General features: G+C 35.6%; 1 protein-coding gene across 1 annotated transcript; it reads right to left on the bottom strand.

The window, feature by feature from the left end:
- Nucleotides 1-856: 856 nt before the first annotated feature.
- LOC123538688 (innexin unc-9-like) lies at nt 857-22844 on the bottom strand. Its single transcript, XM_045322981.2, has 4 exons — nt 22475-22844; nt 7514-7698; nt 6491-7113; nt 857-6002 (listed from the first exon to the last, which is right to left on the bottom strand). The coding sequence occupies exons 1-4, from the start codon at nt 22477-22479 to the stop codon at nt 5607-5609; spliced, it is 1209 nt and encodes a 402-aa protein (XP_045178916.1). The 5' UTR covers nt 22480-22844; the 3' UTR covers nt 857-5606.
- Between the last annotated feature and the right edge of the window lie 43 nt (nt 22845-22887).

Consider the following 22887-nt stretch of genomic DNA (forward strand, 5'->3'; position numbering starts at 1 on the left):
CTGCACATGGCGAATGTCAGCGTATTCGCATACAACCGGGACATGGGTGTTGTTGTGCAGAAGAAGAGATTTCATATGGCAGACGGCACTGACGTCATTGCGCTGAAGGAAATGCACATGGCAAAGATAAGCATCACTGTACAGAAGGGACTGAATATTCCAGACAAGGGTGTCATAGTGCTATATAGTGTTTGCCAAACACAGGGTTCAAAGACAAGGAAAACAAAACATTGATAAAAATTATATCTCTTTTTATTTGTTAACAAATTTTGCATAGAACAATACAATATATAAACAAAAATGTACTAATTTCAGAGTTTTGAAAAACATTTTAAACTTTCTGCAATTAAACACGTACGCATACCTGTAAATGTAACTATTAATACCTAAAAATTGTAGTGATAACACATTTTTGTATCATAAAGCAGAAAAATCATTTAATGTTTTAGGAAAAATAATAAGTACACCATAGTAAAAAATTGAACTATTTCAAAAGGTTTCAATATAATTTAAGGTATCATTAATGGAATCAAATTTTAAGATATTTCGTAAGGGTAAATTCAAAAGACACTACAATATGCTATTAAAAAGGTACCGACATGTTTGTAGTAATACTCTAATGAGGATTCCATCCATCTACAGCGGAAGCGGAAGTGAAAGTTGATGATATTCTAAAATATTCTCTATCTAAAACAAAAAAAAAATCCTAAACTAATCTACCAAATAAGGCAAGACTTGTCGAGTGTTGCATCCTAGCTAAAACAATTGGTCCAAATATAGAAAAATGAGATCAACGTGAATTTAACGAACACCTTGTAATGCCGATAAATTCGCGGACTTTCTAAAAAACGTGTAATAGAAAAGATTTAATTAATACAGCTGAAACGGTGTCGATAAATCGCAGTTTATGTGACGTGAATTCAAACTACTTTCTAGCCTTCAATTTAGAAAAAGAAAACGAAACAATATTTTGTTTTCAAGTAATAGCTTTACACATCAATATTCAATATTCCGAATACATCTGGCGATATAGTCTATTATACGTTCACATACAGACTTACATGAACCGTACAGCATCTTTCTTCCACAAGACTTTTATTTTTTGCACTTAAACCTAAAAATCCCATAAAACTGCTCTGATTTTGAACTTCCGCTTTTATAGACCAATCATTTGTTAAAACTGACCATGAGAATTATGATATGCATGTTTGAGCTCAGATATTTATACATTTAAATTACGGTAGTAGACAATTAATAGCACGAAAACACTATGTCTTGCTTTTCATTTTCGGCAGTGTCTCTGTTTACGCAATTCCAATATAGAGTTGCATATCGTTCAAGTCTACAAGAGTGAACAATTAATCCCCTGCGAAGTTTAAGTGCTGTACGGAAGTATTTAAGTGTTTATATACCCAAAACCTTCGTAAATCTGACTGCTCAACAGCTCAACAATGACGGTAAAAAGACACAACAAAGATATATAATGACATGATAGTATTTACACGATGGGTACATACGAATAAAATGATTTAAGACAAATTTGTTCATAATGCCGTATGAAACAAAGCAGAAGCAAGTGTCCCAAAATACGCTCTGTATATACATGTATGAAGTAATAACATATTACATCGTATCTGGCAGTATATCTATGCGGAAAATTTTTCATAATTTCCAATAAAATTACTTTCGATAATAAAATGCAAAAGAAAATTAAAAATTTACTTCTACTTACATAAAGCGGAAACATAAAATGCCAAAAAAGTAAAACCGAGCCTTTGAATCTCAGTGCCCTTTTAGCGCACGTGAGAAAATGAATTTGCACGCACAGGCACGTGACTAGGATATGAGAAAGGGCTCTGTAACAAAAAGGTAAATGAACAATAAAATGAACAATAAAATGACTAAAACAAAAGAGAAACTACATCACCTCAATTAAAAAATGATGGCCCATGGGAGACAATCAAATGAATGTCCAAGGGAGACAATCAAATGACTTCCTATGGGAAACAATCAAATGACTTCCTATGGGATAAAATCAAATTAATGTCCAAGGGAGACAATCAAATGACTTCCTATGGGATAAAATCAAATGAGTGTCCAAGGGAGACAATCAAATGACTTCCTATGGGATAAAATCAAATGAGTGTCCAAGGGAGACAATCAAATGACTTCCTATGGGATAAAATCAAATGAATATCCAAGGGAGACAATCAAATGACTTCCTACTGGAAACAATCATATGAATGTCTTATGACTTCCCAGAGGATAAAATCAAAGGAATGCCCAAGAGACATAAACAATCATCTCGAGTGTTACAGCAATTTGTATAAAATGTGTAAAATACTGACATTGTGAAAATCTCTTTTAAAATGAGAAACAGTTTCAAAAATCAGCATTGATAGAAACTTTTATTGCTTATTTTAAGCAGCTGCATATCACAGCAACATCTGTAATATGTCAAAAATCATAAATCAGTATTATTTGTGATTAAATTTTATGAGAATTACAAAAAATTGCTATAAAAAACAGCTAGTTTCTAAGTCTATTTATTTTTTTTACATCTAAGTTTACTGCGTAACTAACAGAGTAGATAATTTTCTACATATTGTACAGACTAAGTTACAGAATGCAGAGTATCTAAAATTTGGAACTCATCAAATCCCTTTGTTTTTAGTTTCTTTATTTTCAATCACATGCAGTTACAAAAAATAAAGTACCCTTAAATCATTGAAAATGAAGGAAAAGAAAAAAAAAATGACAGAAAGGTGGATGCATGCCCCTGTAAAAAGCAACCGTAAAATGAAATGTTCATGGCACTATGTGAAATGGAATGATGGACAATATGGAAAGTTCTGTATCTTTTGTTTGGATAACTATGGCAATGTTTTATCCATAAAAGAGCACCATACAATAATTTTGAACACACCCTGTACATCAATTACTTATCATTTACAATGAATTTCGAAACAGAATATATGAAAAAAATGACATTCCTTTACAAAATAATTTGTAGTTTGATCAGTTTATATATTTGAGCTGCGCCATGAGAAAACCCACATAGTGGCTTTGCGAACAGCATGGATCCAGACCAGACTGTGCAGATCAGGATCCATACTGTTCGCTAACGGTTTCTCTAATTGCAATAGGCTTTGAAAGCGAACAGCATGGATCCTGACCAGACTGCGCGGATGAGCAGGCTGGTCTGGATCCATGCTGGTCGCAAAGCCACTATGTTGGTTTTCTCATGGCGTGGCACATTTAAAGTATTAATGAGTTCTTTCACACAGTTGGCTGATGTCACATGCATTTTGTGTTCAGTACTTGACTGAACTAGGCTGAAATAAGAACATACATACTTGTACATAGTATATATTCTAGACACAAAATTATTTCAATTAAATATCAAGATCAGATATATAAACAACTGGCCTAAATAGTTATTTATCCAAACAACCACATTACTTGATACTTAAGTAATAATAACAGTACCATGTTTATGGCCTATACTAGTATATTATTTTCACGTGCAGAAAGCAACAAAATCTGTAAACAGTTTTTTTTTTCCATAACCAAAGTGAATTATCTCCAAATAACCCCTAAGTTGGTGACCATGTACAAATTTATTGTATTAAGATATTTGGCCTGAAAGCACCCTCTACCCAGGAATGACTGTACTGACAGGGGAAGTAACTCTGTGTCAGATATTGGACTGAAAGAGCAGAGTAAATATTCAAACATTCTTTTTACAAGACCATTTACACAATGTCATGATGAGCACCAGCATACATGATCTGTAAATTCTTATAAATTTGGCAAGCATATGCAAATAAATTATTTTAAATGCATGATGAAAGTGAAATTTAGATAATTTATTATCTAGCTATAAACAGATATGTAAACACAAGCCTTTATGAATGCCCAATGTGACAAAATGACTTAGATGAGAAAACTCAACATTTTAAAATATTTGACCTTAAACTTTCAACAAAAATATCTATGTTTGGAAGTTGTTTTTTTTTTTAGCAACGTATGCTGAAGAGCCGCTTTCAATATCTGAAGGCTTTTCTCAGACATGAAAAAAGTAGTTCAACTGACAAACACATGTTTTTAGTGCCTGTTCTTTTACATACTTACTCTGTCCTCTTAAAAAACATTATCATCAAATAAATGCTTATATAATGCCTCACAGTATTTAGAACACATTGTAGATTTGACTGAACAATGCTTTCAAAAGATTCCATCTTATATTTACAGAAACTACAAGGCAGTGCTACTGAACTATTTTACTAAGTAGAAAGTGCGCCTTTTATGCAGGTACGCAGAATACTCAGATAAATATGGTAAATTTTAAGAGGCAAAATAAAACTTGACAGATTAATTGGGGAAAAACCGACAGATTAATTGGGAAAATAATCTGGAAAATTAACAATTAATACTGGCCCTTTGGAAAAAAATGCTTATCACAAATGCAAGTAATATATCTGAATTCTTAACCAGATTTTATTTACATTTGAAAGACATACTATTGACAGATCTCTGCTTTGACTTATTTATTTTGTTATTACATTGATTATTGGTCCACTAAATACTGCAAATTTCTTTGGCAAAGATTATATTCTTGATATGGAAAGATATGTTCCTTATATATAAAACGGAATGTATTTCTTTGATCATTTTGAAACAAAAATAAGAGAAGGCATTCGAAAACATAATTCAAATTTAAAGGTTTGGTCTGATAGTTGAACAGAGCCCAGTTGTTCCAAACTTTAACCAGCTGTTAAACTGCTGTTTCACTTCTGATTCTTGGTGGGAAATTTTGATTTAACTGTAATGACATTTTAGCGTTCAAAATCCTTCAGTCTTCGAAAATGTCGAAATATAACCCTAAAAGTCGATCAACTCTTAGCTAAATCACCTGTTTAAACTTCAGACAACAGGACCCAGAATACCAAGGTAAATGCAGTTAGGAAAAATGGTCTTACAACCCTGAACTGAAATTTACAGCATGACATTATTTTTTTCAGTGATGAGTTTCATATTTTCTTGTAGTATGGGAATCAAAGTGAGACTTATTTTTTCTACAATTTTTCCCAAATACCATTAGAAGTAAGAAACTGTACTTATTTAACACAACAGTACTCTAACCACAAAAAATACTAAATTTACAAATCAAAATGATGAAGTGGACTAAATGCTTTCAATATGATTAACAATGAACAAAATAATGACTTGAGGACTAGTGTAAATGTCCTTCTTTCAAGCAAATGACTGACCTCTCTAAACCAAAGTGCGTTCAAACTCTAAACCAATGAGAATTGAAGCTTATGTTAACGCGACTATGCAAATTATACAATAAGCCAATCAGAATGGAGCTCTTAAACTTTTATACCAATGGAAACTGAGCGTCCCATATTCTTAACCAATCAGGATGCTCGTAAACGAATTATGGGTTAAATGAGTAGTATTTAAAGCTCCGTTCAAGCTAAAACCATGAAACACAACCGTAGGAAGATGAATTCAATGACTGCATTTTATGCAACCATAAGATATCCTTGCGACTATGTGTAGTATAAAAATGTGGACGTGGCCACAGAAGATCTTTATGCTCATGCGTATGTTTCGCCATTCATCTCCCCTTCCTTCTCCTTTTTGATCATTGGCTTGTTCTGATAAATCTCCCACATTTTGGTCACTAGGTCCGCCATGAGAATGTCGTTTGAGTTCTTTTCTACAATTCTCAACAAGAAAATACCGTCATCTCGTAAATGCTGGTCTGCAAATTTCTTGCACAATTTCTTATCTCCCGGATGTTGAAGATTGTCACTGATTTTAAGATATTTCTTGATGATAGTGACACGATTTCTGCGGAAGATTGTTCTCCAGATCCATATAAGGAAGCTGGCACATGTTACTATGGCAACGAGGACAAACCAGAACCAAAGGAATATGAAAATCTTCTCGTTGAACAAGTTGATAGGCAGCACACACTGAACTGTGTAATCCTGTAACAGAGAAAAAGACATATTTTGTAACTTACCTTTGGCAATGTCTCAAGAAAAAAATAGTCAAGTATGAGGTGACTAAACCTAATCTCAAGAAGACTGAATTCAACTTTAAGAGTACACATGACAAACTATGTTTTAGTCATTTTGAAAACTGCTTTACTGTTTTGTTGAACCAAATTATTCAGTCAAGCCAATCTGAATTCTTATGGTGTTTATATTACGGCGTTAAAGGTTGAGAAAAGAATGATTAAAAGTCGGCAAAATTGTAAAACAATGCAACACCAGCTCTTTGATCCGACTACAAAGGGTGGTATGCCATTTGTAAAAACTTTAAAATACGTATAAATTGTGAAAGACTCTATCACAGGTACGTATAAATTGTGAAATACTCTGTCACAGGTTTGGCAAAACACAAAAAAAATCCACACCTTAGATCTGTTCAAACCCTCTATGGCATGAAAGCTACACGAGCATAATTTACGTACCTGAATATTTTGCAGTTGACGAATCTTGAAGTCACACAGTGTTACCCTTGGAAACCGTCTTGACTCCTTAGTAACGGCTTCTTGTGCCAGACTGTTTATAGCTTCAATACCCCACATCTCAAAGAACCCTCCAAGGAAAGAATTCAAAATGAAGAAGTGACATATAACGTTGACAACGTACAAGAGCTTGACGAAAAGATAAAGTCCCGTTAAAAACGTGCCTTCTCTCTTATTACACAAGAACAAATACTTGGACGCTCGGTGACGCATGCGCACTAACACATTCCAATGGTACTGTCGGTTTGACTCCAACCAGCGGTCTAGATACATGGCAATGTGTTCAACTGTCTGGTCCCTCTTTTTATGGTCCCCGACTTGAGTTGAAGCAGTCATCTCGACGATTTTGTTCAGATTGATGCCGGACATTCCCGCCAACATCCGCCATACAAAACTTGGGAATTTGAACAGGAACGCCATAAACAGCAGGATAAGCGGTATCCACTGGTAATAGGTGAGTTCTTGCTCGTGGTGGCTTTCGTTGTCGGGTGTGATTGTGTCGTGCATTGGTAGGTAGTACGTATTTTTAATCCAGCAGTAGGACTTCGTATACGCCACGTAAGACCCTGAAACAGATTATTAAATTATTAAATATACATAAGACCATGCAGCAGACGACAAGTACAGGTATTTAATTATTAGATACACATTTAATAAGAAAATGTGTCATTTTATTGCGCATTTTATGCTATAAATTAGCCTACAGGATCCTAAGTTTACAACGGATCATGGCACGGTATTAGAAACTTGTTCCTGATCAACGTCTACAGTATATACCACCACCAGGATACTGACCGCTGCCAACGGTCGCCTGAACAGTTGTGTTCAACAACCTATAAAGTGCACGTGATACAGCCGCTATAGATACATGCACACTGACTGAGCCAAAATAAAGATGAACTTATAGACTTAGAACCTATGTAAATCAAATATTTTTTTCTGATAAATTATTTAGTATCCCCTGACCTGTGAAATGAGCTGGGCACCAGCACTGTATAGGATCACCGGCATATTGACCGCTGCCGACAAACAGCCCAAAGATGATCAGAATAACGACAGTATAAATGTGGTTCAGACGATCTACCCAATCGTCGTCGTCGTTACCGCGAAGCTTGTTCCACGACGTCCATCCGCCAACAATAGCCCCAACACTGAAATAAACAACATAACCATTGTAAGCGATACATTTAACATATACAATGTATCTGACAATACTGGACTAACTTAGACATGGCTAAGTCATTTTTCAAATAAGCCAGAAGATGTGAAGTGTGCGATGGGTTCCATACTTGAAAATATAAACAGTCCAAAGATGAACGAAAAAAAACAACAACAACCAAAAACGTAATAGGCTGGACACCTTAAGAGAAACATATAAATGATGTCAACGAAAATGGACTGATTGTTTAGTTGCCTTAGATCACTTCCAAATCAGTTTTGATCAGCTACCAATAATACTGTTAGTGCTTAGACCAAAGTCAAAATACTAATGACACTATATAACTAAGAAGAAAAGGCAGAAACTCAAGTCAACTTTCAAAAACGGCTACTGTTTATCTTTCAAGGTGTGTATCGTTCATTAAAACGTGACTTCAATCACTATTTGTGGAATATCTGTTTGTCATTTACTTGCGAATTCTCCGTGACAGCTGAGTAATGTCTCTCAGGCAACGAATAATGTGCTAATAAAAGTCTTTTTAAAGCGTCTGAATAGCAAGTATATGTTAGCATAAACCCACAAACTGGCAAAAAATTATAAAGCCACTAAGTGCGTTTAATATATACGAACTTCAATATCAGAGGTTCATTACTATATAAAGTTTATCTAAAGTCAATCCAGCCGCGAACTGTTTTATATGAAAAATCAATCAATCAATCAATCGGGCGATCGCTTAATGATGAACTAGGATTAATCGAGTAGCGTCCCTTAGACTTATTTCATATTTAACACATTTTTAAATGTTTTACTTTATACAGACTGCATGTCGTGTGGTGATCCGATTTGACCTTCCAGTATTATTATATTTATCAACACGGATATAATCAGGATTAAAATATTATGATTAGTAGTTCGTTACATTTATTAAATTGAAATGTATACTATAACCTATATATTTCATTTATGTACTTTTACCGTTTTTTACGCACAACAATTCCATAGTAAATACCCGTTGATTCGACCTCTGTTGAAGTGTGCGAAGTTTTGAAAAAAAAACACCTGGTTATTATGTATTGTACTTATATAGAAAATGAAGACTTGGGTCAGTGTGTGTCTTCTGTGTAATAGCCTATACTCTTGGTTGTTAGTTCGAGCTCTAAAGTGAAAAGGGAGGAACATGTTGGCACAGAGTTGAGGCCGCTATTTAACTTGTTCGTGTAGAAGAGGTAAAGATGGGTACGGAGATGTTAATGAAATACGGTTGAAGGAAATGTCATTGGCAATAATAATAGATCACTATACTGTAGGTCAGTATGTTCAAAAATGTCGGTTACGTCAGTCGTGTACTAGTAACCCGCGGGTCTTGGGTTTAAACATCTTGTGGTTAAGACAACTGTAGTGGCTTAAAAGATCCAAACGTCCAGCTTATATAAACTGCAACAGTAAAAAAACGCAAGGGAAACTACGGGGCTGATGCAATGTCTGTGGCCATTGTCCGTTGTTTTTATTGTAAAGGAACGCGGGAACATATTATTTGAAAGTCACCTCTCGGTGTAAAATTACACGCCATCATATCAAAGGATTTTCTGATTGATGGCGTTTGCGATTGTCATCAAACTATGCCTTTGTCCAAAGTCAACTGGATATGCATGCTCGAATTGCTGCCATGTGCAGGAAAAACACTCAAGAAATAAACTGCACTCATTGAACTGTACCCCTTAAAATATGTTGTTCGGTCCCTATTATGACAAAATATTGCTTTTTGTCAAAAACCGCAAGATCACTGAAATCCCTAGATTTGCTTGATGGATAAAGGGAAAATGTCTAAAATGCATCCAAAATAAATATTTCACATAACCATTTATTGTCTTAATAGAAAATGCTGACTGGAAAATGGCGTCCATTTTCAGTCATGAGCAGAAGCGATGAAACTTTAATTTGAACCAGCGTCATATACACCTGTCAGGTTTTAATTTTCACGGTCATGGAAAAAATGAAATACTTTAAAAAGGTCATGGAGCATGTCAAGCGAAAGCCATTTTAACAGTTTGATATATTACAGTTACTGCTTGATGTACGGAATATAATTTCTACATGGCCATGAACTTTTCAAAAGAGTTCAGATTATTATAAATGGGTATAACACGTTTAAAGTCCTTCACATTGTTTTTGGTAACAAGAAGCAGTAACAAAATGTATAAGCCATTTAATATAAATTTATTGGCATTTTGTATTTTTGCAAAAAAAAAAAAAAAAAACGATATGCATTGTGTACATAGAAAACCGTAAAATTGATTTGTCGGGTTGTTTTTGGACACACGGATACAATTTAGATTATAATATTATGATGCTTTCCGCGTGCTATATAAGGGACGGACGCGCACCTGGTTGAACAACCGATTTTCTGCAGCCCAGCTGTATGACCTTATCTGCCGATCCGAGCAAAGTTCGAACCCGTGGGACAAGTAGTTAAATGCAAATCACAGTTTAAGCTGCTACAGTAAATCAGTAAACTTTCAGATACCTTTGATATGATGAATACAATCGACATTCGTCAGGCTTTTTTTAAATGTGCTTCAGCGAATTTCTTTTTTTTTCTTTGTTGGGGCACAATTATAGATCATATGGAGGCTTTCCAGCTTTTAATGGTGGAGGAAGACCACAGACCCCCCCCCCCCCCCCACACACACACACACACCTCTAGCATTACTATATAACGAGCTGGCGCCTGGGTAGAACCACCGATCTTCCGTAAGACAGCTGGATGGCTTGCTCACATGAAGAATTCTATGTCCAAAGCGACGCTCAAACCTACATCGGTGAAGGGCAAGTGATTTGAAGTCAGCGATCTAAATAACTCGGCCATGAGAGCGGGTTTCATTGCTTTTTGCTAACTCTACACATCCGTATTAAAATTTAAAACGGAACATTTTGAAGAACAGCTAACCCGGCAATAATAAAGAACAACCGGCGGATTCATTTGAGCAAAAGGAAGACATAAATAGTTGCAATAAAAGTCATTTCATTATGATCGTACAAAGACAGTGATAGAAAGGTTGTAAAAACAACAATATAATTTTGGCATAAATTGGTTCAGCTTGTCCGGCGAAATAAAATATACGTAAAGCCTACTCACAACAAAAGAAATGACATTGAATTATACGACTTTATGCACCGAATATATACTAAAGGTTAAACTAAGTTTTAATTTGTTTTGAGAAAGTGTTGCTTATAAAATGATAAAAACATGGATGGTATTTAACAAGATGCACCTCAGGTCGTGATTAAAATGCTAAATTGTATCATCCGCATGCAAACAAATAAATTATTCACACAAAACAAAGCCCGACTTATAATGAAAAGAATAGAAAATATGGCACTGAGAAAGAAAGTGTCTGGCGTTTTCATTAACTTCTTTGTAAATATTAATTGGAAAAGCGTTATAAGACTGTCATAGCGTATCAAGTCATCCTACAAGGTTGGGGATTCGAACTGCAAGCCTCTGGCGTGAAAGGATGTGCAATTCACCGCCTTTATTTTTCAGTTGAGTGTGCATCTAAGGGTTTTTATAGTCAACAATTTGTACCAGAAACGGAAGACGCAGCAAAGAAGGATACAAAATGCTCTAAGCTAAGACATGTGCAACGCAAACATACACAGATGGATTTAGGAATCGAACTCGCGAGCTCGGCTTCCTGAACGACAGCCTCAGCTCTCATTTTCAGACGAGTATCGTGCATAGAATGAGTCCTAGTTTTAGGTACAGTGTTCTATTATTACATCTCACCTCTTCAAAGTTGTATGGAGACGTACATTGAGTAAACACTTGAGATAAAAGGTTACAGCTCTTTGTAATCACCAAAACTCATCAAAGCGGATAAGTATGTGGCTTAGTAACGCAAACAGTATAGATAATGCATGACAAACAACCGTCTACCCGAAATATGCTTATTAACAATGCTATGAACTCTTCTAAAATGTTTCTGAAGACGAAAAAAAACAGAGTTGAGGACGTCCAAATGTTCGCAAGTGCGCTATTCCAAGCAACGCAAACGAATGTACAGATAAGGGTGTATTACGGCGTACGTGCGAATAGAAAGCAGCAAACCGGAAGTATTCTGGCACTCGAATGTCCGTCTGGTCAACCCAGGTTTTCATGTGATATTATCCAGCTAAATTTTGACTTGGGAGGGTGTGTATTACGGCGTACGTGCGAATAGCAAGCTGTAACCGGAAGTATTCTGGACTCGAATGTCCGTCTGGTCAACCCGGTTTTCATGTGATATTATCCAGCTAAATTTTGACTTGGGAGGTTGTATTACGGCGTACGTGCGAATAGCAAGCTGTAACCGGAAGTATTCTGGTACTCGAATGTCCGTCTGGTAAACCCAGGTTTTCATGTGATATTATCCAGCTAATTTTGACTTGGGGAGGTTGTATTACGGCGTACGTGCGAATAGCAAGCTGTAACCGGAAGTATTCTGGTACTCGAATGTCCGTCTGGTCAACCCAGGTTTTCATGTGATATTATCCAGCTAAATTTTGACTTGGAGAGGTTGTATTACGGCGTACGTGCGAATAGCAAGCTGTAACCGGAAGTATTCTGGTACTCGAATGTCCGTCTGGTCAACCCAGGTTTTCATGCGGTATTATCCAGCTAAATTTTGACTTGGGGAGGTTGTATTACGGCGTACGTGCGAATAGCAAGCTGTAACCGGAAGTATTCTTGTACTCGAATGTCCGTCTGGTCAACCCAGGTTTTCATGTGATATTATCCAGCTAAATTTTGACTTGGGGAGGTTGTATTACGGCGTACGTGCGAATAGCAAGCTGTAACCGGAAGTATTCTGGTACTCGAATGTCCGTCTGGTCAACCCAGGTTTTCATGTGATATTATCCAGCTAAATTTTGACTTGGGGAGGTTGTATTACGGCGTACGTGCGAATAGCAAGCTGTAACCGGAAGTATTCTGGTACTCGAATGTCCGTCTGGTCAACCCAGGTTTTCATGTGATATTATCCAGCTAAATTTTGACTTGGGGAGGACCGTAAGATGTTTGCAGCTTTATTTATATTAAAGCGGAAAATCAACTTGAAGTTACTAGGTTTTTGCACACAGTACGTGCGGTGATTTTTAATGTCGACGGGAATGAGAGATCGAAGACAAGAGACCTAAAAATATGTTGTCGCACCTAAAGACATCGCTCTGTACGTTTGATCAGAAGCTTTGGATGAATATTCGTTTTAATAACTACGACATAAGACATCTATTAGGAGCTGGACGCAGATGAAAAAAATATTGAACTTACGAACCACAAATCAATAAAGACTTGTAAATTGATGTGTTTATCACTTTATTGAATATGAGATCTATATCTGTATTATTTATAGCTGAAATTAAGTAAAATATTGTGTCCTGGGTCTGACTGGTATCATACAAATATTTACAAGCACTCGAAGAGTAAGTAATTACAAGCCTTATCCCAATAATGCCATTATACTCATCTGTAACGGTAAAACAAAGCATAAATAAGGGTCGCATTGGATTTTATGCTGATGCATTAAAACCTCACAGCGCATTTGATATAAGACTGTAGCTTTGAACATACTATTATGTTTTTTTTTCTTTGTAGAACTACTTTGTGTAGAATTTTATGGCTTATTCGAGTAGTTTTCCACAGTATTGTGTAGTTTTACAAGATTTAGCATACAATATTACCTCCCTTTAATATTACTATTTTACCGAACAACACGTACTTTTCTAAGCTGTCTTTGTCCTATTTTGGAATTTATAGTCTAACATTAAATATATTATTTTGTTCTTTGATCCCTTCTTTTGTTGATTAATATTATGGTTTATGTGCCAGTTTTATCAACATTTTTAAGCCTTCAGGCTATGGCTTCGGGAAAATGGGACACAAATGTTTCACAAAAGAAAGGTGTCTTAGGCCAGTCAAAAATATTAACAAATGAGAATTAAACCGACCATAATGTGTTTAGTGACAAAACTGTATCATTGTCAGGGACAAAGAATGTTACTTTTACAGCGGTTGTGTAATTTATCAGTACGAATCTTAATTAAAGGTCTAAAATCAACGTAATAACACCGCTGGATATCACACTGACAAACAACAGTTTACGCATCAAATAAATAGTTGCTGCATCTATACAGACACGTTAATAATGTCCGCCGGTTGTTTATTTATGTCAGGTGACATAATGTTGCATTACTTGACCGAAACCCTATATTGTAAGTCTGGCACGTTGCGACATAAGTTTATTTACCTATGTACAAGTGTAACCAGCTGTGCATAGCCCCATACTGCCTTTGTGATGACTTGATATATGGAACTGTATGGATCGTAAAAGCCACAGTCTGGTATTCAGTTAAAAGAGAACTGAGAAGTCTGAAAATTAACTTTCCAATACAGTTATATGGAAATTCTGGCCACCAAAAGTCTGAAATCAGGACCAGTCGTGAAAAAAATATCACAGGCCTGTTAGACTACTTTGGGTCTTCTTACATACTGGCGGGATTCTATTAAACTGCTGACAGAGACGGACCCCTCTGTTACTTGACAAATACTTTGTTGTCTGGGTGTAATAATCCATATTTGCATTAAGACTTAGGAGATATTGTTACTATCGGGTTTATCTCTCCGTTAAATGACTCTAATACCCGAGACAATCAGATTTATTCGATATCATAAATACTTCTATATCCTGCTAATAAAAGACATCATGAAAATCCTGTACATATCAAAATATTGGTTTGTCAGACTTGTGGTTGACAGTCTATACACACAGCCTGTCGACGTTATTTCCGTCTTTTTGCCTATGCAAGGCCTGCAAGTTTCGGTTAATGATCCTTTCTGTTAGTTCGAACTTTTATTTTCATGTAATGCTGTGTAATAACGAGGCCAGACGTATGAAATACGAGCCTGTGTATGTCACCAGGGCAGTAAAATTAGTTTTCTTTAATGGTATTGTTAAACAATTTTGAGTAACTTTTAATTTTGTTAGTTCAAAAAGGTTTTATCGCGGTAATAAGACAAGGATGGACAAAGGGCTTGTCAGGGAAAGTTTGAATCAACGTCTCCACCATAAAGAGATGACCTAGATTATATATTGATAATTAGGTCCTTAGGGATGTAATCTTATATCTATGTATATCTAACTTTTAAAATACTGTTGGTTTTATCAAGTATTTCCGTATGATTACACAGCCCGCGGTCTGTCTCTTGTACAGATATTCAAAATGCGTTGATAGCCGTATTTCAACATAACTAGAAGCAAATACAGATATGTTAAGCTGCAGCGAAAAACGCCACAAGGCTCAGGCGATCATATTAATGCAAAGTTAGAAGTTTTAATATATACTTCTGGGAAAATATTCGAATCATGCATTACTTTTTATCACACTTGCCCGCTACAAAAATAGCTGCTGGGTGCAAGCGCTCACTTGGTGCAAAATATTGTTGGGATAGTTGCGAAAAGCATGACACTTTCGGGCACAAATTTATCCGAATCTTTGCAACTGGACCCGCGTTCAAATATAGTAAGCTCGCGCACATGTTAATACACATAAGAATCCCCGCTTATTGCGAGAGTACGGCCAGATTGGGTATGGGAAATGCTCACTTCAACCGCATGACTATCACATAAATTATTCTTAATTTGACCTTTCTAACTACTGTCTATATTACAATGTACGTTTTGGCAGATATTTTATATACATAAACAGACGGTGATGACATTATTTATTCTAAATTAATTTCGTACTTGTCGTAATATATCATGTATGGTTAACAATGTGACCACTGTTAACAAGAAGTAATAACATATGTAATGATATTTAGCTGAAACAAAGAAAGCACATGTATACGCTTTAAGTATAACGTGTGCATACACCGAACACAGGGATATGTTACAACTGAAACTTGTCCCTAGACTGGTCAAACAGAAAACCTTCTTTTGTGTTGCTGACGCCATGTGTTCGAGTAGTAGTTCTGCAAGTTTACAGAGATCATGTACCACAGAGACGTTCAAGGGGCTCCTCATTCTCCACAAGTAAACATAACAACCTCCCAACATGTACCAAAGATAGAGGACGAATGTTTTTAGAGATATCGTCAGTAGCAATACGTGATTCAAGAAGAATATTAACCTCGCTTCGGGGAACCTAACATGTTGTTCGTGAAACCCGTGTCTTAAAAATGAGCTTGCCACGCGGGCCCGTTTGTTAATTAGAAATGTACGTCTGTCGAATCACATATTCAACCCATGTACATCATTTTATGCACTGCAAAACTGTGTTCAGTGATTAAAGTCCGTACCCGTATCAACGTGACAATGAATTCTGCATACGTTTTAAACTTTGAGATATATCTTTTGACCCAAATGAAAGATACTTATTACATGACAGGGTGACCTAACATTACATGTATACATTTATATGTACATATGTCACTAACTATTACTAACTTAATTTACTTTAAACAAGAAACGATCCTTTTCGCTCGATATACTAGTATTACATAATCAGAAATAGTGTAATTTTGTACCGAGCACATTTATTGTAAAAACTAATAAATTATATAAAAAAATAATGAATAGTTTTGAAAACATGAGTAACCATGCAAAACAATCTTAATAAAAAATGAAACTGTCAAATTTTGTGTAATTATTAATTTTCATGACATAAATGTTATTAATGGTATACAAACTTGTGATAGATTGGCCTATGAAAATGTTAAGAAAACGCATAAATGAACAAAATGTATCATTTTGATATTTCATACGTTAATAGAAATCAAGAGCTTCTTTGTTTTGCAACATTTCGCTATTATACAGACCTTTTCCCTTTAAATGGTGGAATTTTCGCCTTATTTTTTTTTTTTTTTTTTTTTTTTTTGGTTGGGTTTTACGTCGCACCGACACATTTTAGGTCATATGGCGACTTTCCAGCTTTGATGGTGGAGGAAGACCCCAGGTGCCCCTCCGTGCATTATTTCATCACGAGCGGGCACCTGGGTAGAACCACCGACCTTCCGTAAGCCAGCTGGATGGCTTCCTCACATGAAGAATTCAACGCCCCGAGTGAGTCGCCTTATTTTGGCAAAAATATTTATAGCATTAGTAAAGAAGTCACTTCGCGACATAGTCAACAGGGAAAACATATTTCAGAAGAAGACGATTTTGCAGAAGGAATCAAACATCAAATAGAACCTTTTTTTATGAAAACGCTTCGCTACTAGAAAATTTCGGTAAGCAAAGAAATAGTATTTTTACGAAGAGAATGACTAAATAAGCTTGAGGACCACGCTGTACAAGGGAACCCCGCCCTGGCTGGTGAATATTTCGGAGACAGGAGGTTACTCTCAGATATCTTTGATTTAAAGGTTGCTGACTTACTAGAACCATGAGTGACTAGAAAGCTTCTAAAGCGTCTGATTCACTCTGGTCTAAGATGATTGGCTTTTCAAATAATGGAAGAAACATTTGTTGGCCACTGTATACGGAACGAGACGGCACCGAAACGGTTTATTATAACCAGACTGACAATGTATGAGACATTTAACCACTTTATACAGACTAAAGGACAGATTATTTCCAAACACTGTACATGCACAGCTAGCGGAGAGTAATAGTCATAGATATGATTATCTCTTCAATGGAGGTCACATTATCTGAAAACTTTGGCAAACGAAAGTGCAAAATGATGAAATGTTGTTGTTTATGTCCACATTCTGGTTTTTGAAATACGCGTTAAAATAACAAACAGAATCATGTTACAGCTTTTTTTCACAAGTATGTGCGAGTGAAAGTTTAGTTAAATATGTAAACAGAAACATTCTCTCCGATCTGTTGAAACATTCTGGCATACGTTTACGATCTATGATTACTATAAACAGGGAATTCTACAGATCAAGATGACTGAAATACTGTTGAAAACGGCCAAAAACAAACAAACTTTCTGTATCGTACTCTAGCCTCCCATTCCCGCCCCACTTCCCACCCATTCTAAATACCATACTTAGTTTTACTACTGTTCCAAGTAAAACTATTTTCATCTTTTATTTCTATGAAATTGATCTGTCGTTTGCAAAATGCACCGCCAACTCTAATTTCAGTCTTTATTCATTTTCTGTAATCGCCTCACTCTAGGAAACGAATGAAGGCCGAGTCTATCTACGTTTATCTCGAACTCTTGTTATCTCAAAATCAATGCTTTGTCAGATTTTACGAATTCTGTTTTATAAAAGGGAGGTAATCACTTGTTTTTCAATCCAAAATTCTGGACAAGAGTATATCGGAGATAACTGGATACAGATTGTGCATATGACGTACTTGATCAGTTACGGGATGTCGGGGAATTCGACTAAACTGATGTCACCTGCATTCGCTGTCTATTGCATACAGCATATCAAATCATATCTTACACTTTGGTCTACATCACAAAGAGAACCATCGCTTTGAAGTGAAATATTACCTTTATTAAATCTAGCCAGGTCAAGAGGTTTATGGCTTCGCTCATCAGCTATATATGAATTACAGCACAATGATTCATTACATGGAATAAGTTTAATAGATATTCGATATATGACCAGTTATAAATCTGTCAAAGTTTGACAAGAGGAAAAGCGAAATTATACATATTTGGTATGATTAATTACTGACTTCTTGCATTTCCGCCTGCTATACTTATCCTTACATGTGTTTAATGTAAAGTATATGATATGGACATTAATTTAAGTATAATGTTGAATGGAAACAAACTTATATTACATTATACGAAATTACGAATATACTAAGTCAGCCTTTATAATTGAGCCGTGCCATGAGAAAACCAACATAGTGGGTTTGCGACCAGCATGGATCCAGACCAGCCTGCGCATCCGCGCAGTCTGGTTAGGATCCATGCTGTTCGCTTTCAAAGCCTATTGCAATTAAAGAAACTGTTAGCGAACAGCATGGATCCTGACCAGACTGCGCGGATGCGCAGGCTTGTCTGGATCCTTGCTGGTCGCAAACCCACTATGTTGGTTTTCTCAAGGCACGGCTCATACATGTAAAACGGAAACTATTTTAATGACTATATATCAAAGAGTTGCTTAATTAACATACTTTTTAATGGTGATCTATCAGAGTATTTAATTAGCATTCATCTTTTTTTTACTTGATAAATTATCTATTTATTAATTATTAAATGATGCATGATAATTCATTTTAAACTCTGACTATTCCCTACAGTGGAACAGGAACTCTTTAACTTCTACATAAGAAGGGAAGGTGTCTCCACGGCAGAGTGGTTAAGGACCACCGACTTCGGATTCATGGTGCCTCGCCGCCGTGAGGTCGACACCTCGCTTGAGTTGTATAATTCTTTCATGTTATGAAGCCGTCCAGCCGGATCCCGGAAGGTCAGTTGTTCTGCCCAAGTGCCCGTCATTACCTGAAGCCATGCTCGGACACACAGGATCGGTAAATGCTATCAAGTTTTCGAGCTTTGTTTTAACTTGGTTCGATTTTTGACTTTGTACAAATTGTAGTCTCATATTGTGATGAATGAACCATCTATTTCATGGTCACTGCAATTTGATTGACCAGCTAGTCATGAATGCATGACCTAGCATTGCAAGTTTTCCGCAACCATGGCCTTTGTCCCCTTGAAAAGGGTTTTATTAAACCCTTTTACTGTTCTAATCGTATCCCTGATTTCTGCTAATTGCATAGAAAGCTCACCGACAATGTACTTTCATAGCTTAAATACTTGTTGTCAAGTACGTCCGGCAGCCCATCAAACTGGTCTTAACCCTTATCCAGCTAAATTTCTATAATGAACTTGTCCATCTTTCAATTTGGACAGTACCATTAACTGTTAAAAGGGGTGTTTACCAAAAAGATACCGACTGAATAGTGAACAGTGCAGATCATGATCAGACTGCACGGATGTGCAGGCTGATCATGATCTGCACTTGTCGCAAAGGCAGAATCAATCGTGTTCAGCATGATAAGGGTGAACTTATTTCTAGCATATAAATTTAAGCATTTTAAGCCCCTTTGTCTATTCATATATCAAGCACAATGTGTGTTTTGTTTCTTCTTCACAAGATGTATGCACTGTTACTAACTTTTTTAAATTATATTTTGTCTGAATCATATTGTTTATTGTTTATTATAATATTTCACTGTTTACCTACTTTGATTAGTATAATGTACTTTCACGGGCATAATGTATGCTGTAAAGTTCGTCTGCTGTACCATGTAACAAACAATGACAGAAACTAAAACTTAATTTTTATGTCTAAGGAGCGTTTGGCAAATATGAAAATGTAATGTTGTTTATTGTTCACTTGTGTAGCATCCGTGACGGATGCAATCATGTAATTTTGAAATTTACAATATAATTACATGAAACCTTACATAAATCGCCCATCGATGAGAACAGAGTTACATACATTGCATAACACAAGAAATAAATGTTCATTCTTTTTTACTTCAAGGTATTTACTTTAGCCAAGCAAAATTTAGTGTTGGACTATACAACGGTCAACAGCACAAACTATGGACCGGCGATTTATATAAGCAGTCATGTAATAGTTTGAGCTATATCTATGACCAGTCTATCTTCAACATATGTTTGCTGGGCATAAGTCAAAGTTTCTGGTGTAGATTAGTAAAACTAAATATTTGAATCTCGTGCAAAATAGTTTTGACTACAGACCGGCAAGCCATTAAAAAAAGTGTATACTATATTCTACTTTTTGCAAGAGTTTAAAAACTTATTATCGTAATTGAATATATAGTAACCAGCCGGATCTTTCTTTAATAGTATTATAATCTATCAAATCAATTAGTAACAATTCCAAAGTTACCACACTTTGCAATTCAATATAACGTTAGATTAATTTGATACAATTTAAACCATTTTATCAGCTCATTAAAATAAACCACAATTTTATCAATCACCGGTTATTGAAAATCGATACGTCAGAGAGAGAAAAAAAAATGGAACTATTAGTTTCTTAGATCACGTATTACATGCCAAGTTGGTAAGAATATTTTAGGTTTTCGAAGGTATCAGGGAGATCTACATGTGGACATTTTTCTCTATTTAAGTCTTGGAACAATACACATCTCTAGCACCAATACTTACACTATTTAATCAAAAAATTTCTACAATTAAATCCTCTTGATTTATTAAAAAGAACAAAAGTCTCATAAAATAAACTGTTTCCCTGCTATCTTAAACGTTTTTAAAAGGTTTCCCCGATCCTGAGACCATCATAACATACGTCACCGCATCCTCCACCCCATCTTTCAACTAAGGTCTGAGATGACCCTTAAAACATTTCTATTTACAGACAAACACATGTTTGTGTTGAAACATCGACCTTTCGTGTAAGTCAGCTGGACAGCATTTCTTTAACGGAAGAATTCGATTCTTTGCGGGGCTCGAACCAACAATTAGTGTTCGAAATCTGTGACGAAAAAAAAGGCTCCGTATTCGTTACACCCTGCACTAATCAGCGACATAGTTAATTTTGTCATTTTTCACACTCACCCTCTGTCGGCTGATCAATCATTTCACTATTTTTGTTTCGTTTATATTGCTGACACGATACTTGTGTGACGTTTATTTAACTGTATTTTCAATCATCATCCTTGATCAAAGTGCTAGAGACATCAATAGAAAATGAAGCCATGTTTCCGCAACAACATCGGCATATATGAAATAACTCGTCCCCCCCCCCCCCCCACCCCTGCAACACTCTCTCCAAGAAGAATACAAAAGTAGGAATACAGAGGTGGCAAGTTGGATGCACTATTAACACCATCTGCCATACGTCTCCTCCTTCTGGGCAATATGGGGAAGTTATCAGCTAATTGTCGATCCGAGAAATTGACAGTAGTTGCTGTATATCTGAATACTGCTATTACGTAACAGTTGAAACACATTACATAACTTACATTATTCACATAATTCTATAATCAGTGTTATTCTATGGCTTATAATTTGGTACTGGTGAAAATAAAAATACGGTACACTAATATATGAGTACAATAAAGATTTCCAGCTCTGTCTTATTTCGGCTTTATAAATGCTTCAAAAAACATAATGAGAGGACAAATTTCCGTATTAAATGTGAAGTAAGGTCGAAGGCTGCACGTGTAAAGTAAGGTCGAAGACTGAGCCTGTACAATTTGTTCTATGATTGAACAAAGGCATATGTTCTATCCTTTCGACCGTTTACACGCTCTGTGTATCATAAAAAGGATTTTCGACCCCGAAAACCTCTATACGAGGTATCATTTACAGTAATAAAAGAAAGTATGGCTTAAATGATGTTAACAGAACGCACATCTCGTCAGACTTTTTAAATCCATTAACATTGAATGGAAATGTCTCTATTTTAACAAGGGCTTTGTAAACTCGCTAAAAAGATTTTGTCGGTTTATAAAACAAATCTTAATCCTTCTTTATTACAACGCGGATATATTTTGAAGCTTACAATAAAAATAACTGTAGGGGATTCGTTTAAAAAGGAAAACATTACAATGTTGATAGCATTCTAAGAATCTATACAAAAATAACAGAATACATCATATGAATATGCCTAAAATAATAAAATTACAGTAGCAATTACAAAATATGTATATAATTTTGTACACTGGTTTTCATATGTTATATCACAGCTTTCAAAATGTTTACAACATTAATTGCCTCCGGGGTTGTATAAAATAATTTGAAATGTTTTTACTTACGACATATTTCAACGCCTATGTTGACCGCTCAAAAATATCTTTTTATTCCTTCCAATTTGTTTTCAAAATCCCTTGAATCACTAAAAACTATTAGTCATTATTCGAAACAGTATTTCAGTTCCAACAGAAAGTTAGCAGTTTTTCTATTTCGAAAACTTTTCACGAAAAAGTCTACAGACTTGTTATCACATCTACTGTAGATGCGTGACATACAATATACATGTATGTTGGTAGACCGCTACACTATATGGCTATCAACCAATCAAAACAACGCTTACAAGTCATGTGATGTATAGTTGCAATCAACCTTCGTATTGCATGGGAAATAACTCGTGTGGTCTTTAAATATTGTTTACTGTACTGTAAATAAATAAAATCTAACAATGTAGAAAATGTCGGTTTAAATATATACC

The sequence above is a fragment of the Mercenaria mercenaria genome, chromosome 18 (genome assembly GCF_021730395.1).
Source record: "Mercenaria mercenaria strain notata chromosome 18, MADL_Memer_1, whole genome shotgun sequence".
In the NCBI taxonomy this organism is placed as follows: Eukaryota; Metazoa; Mollusca; class Bivalvia; order Venerida; family Veneridae; genus Mercenaria; species Mercenaria mercenaria.

Excerpts from the sequence above, each read along its gene's own strand:
- LOC123538688 (XM_045322981.2), bottom strand. Across the intron at positions 7,114-7,513 it reads GTGCCCAGCTCATTTCACAG|GGTCTTACGTGGCGTATACG; the intron begins GTCAGGGGATAC and ends AATCTGTTTCAG. Across the intron at positions 6,003-6,490 it reads GTCAACTGCAAAATATTCAG|GATTACACAGTTCAGTGTGT; the intron begins GTACGTAAATTA and ends TCTCTGTTACAG.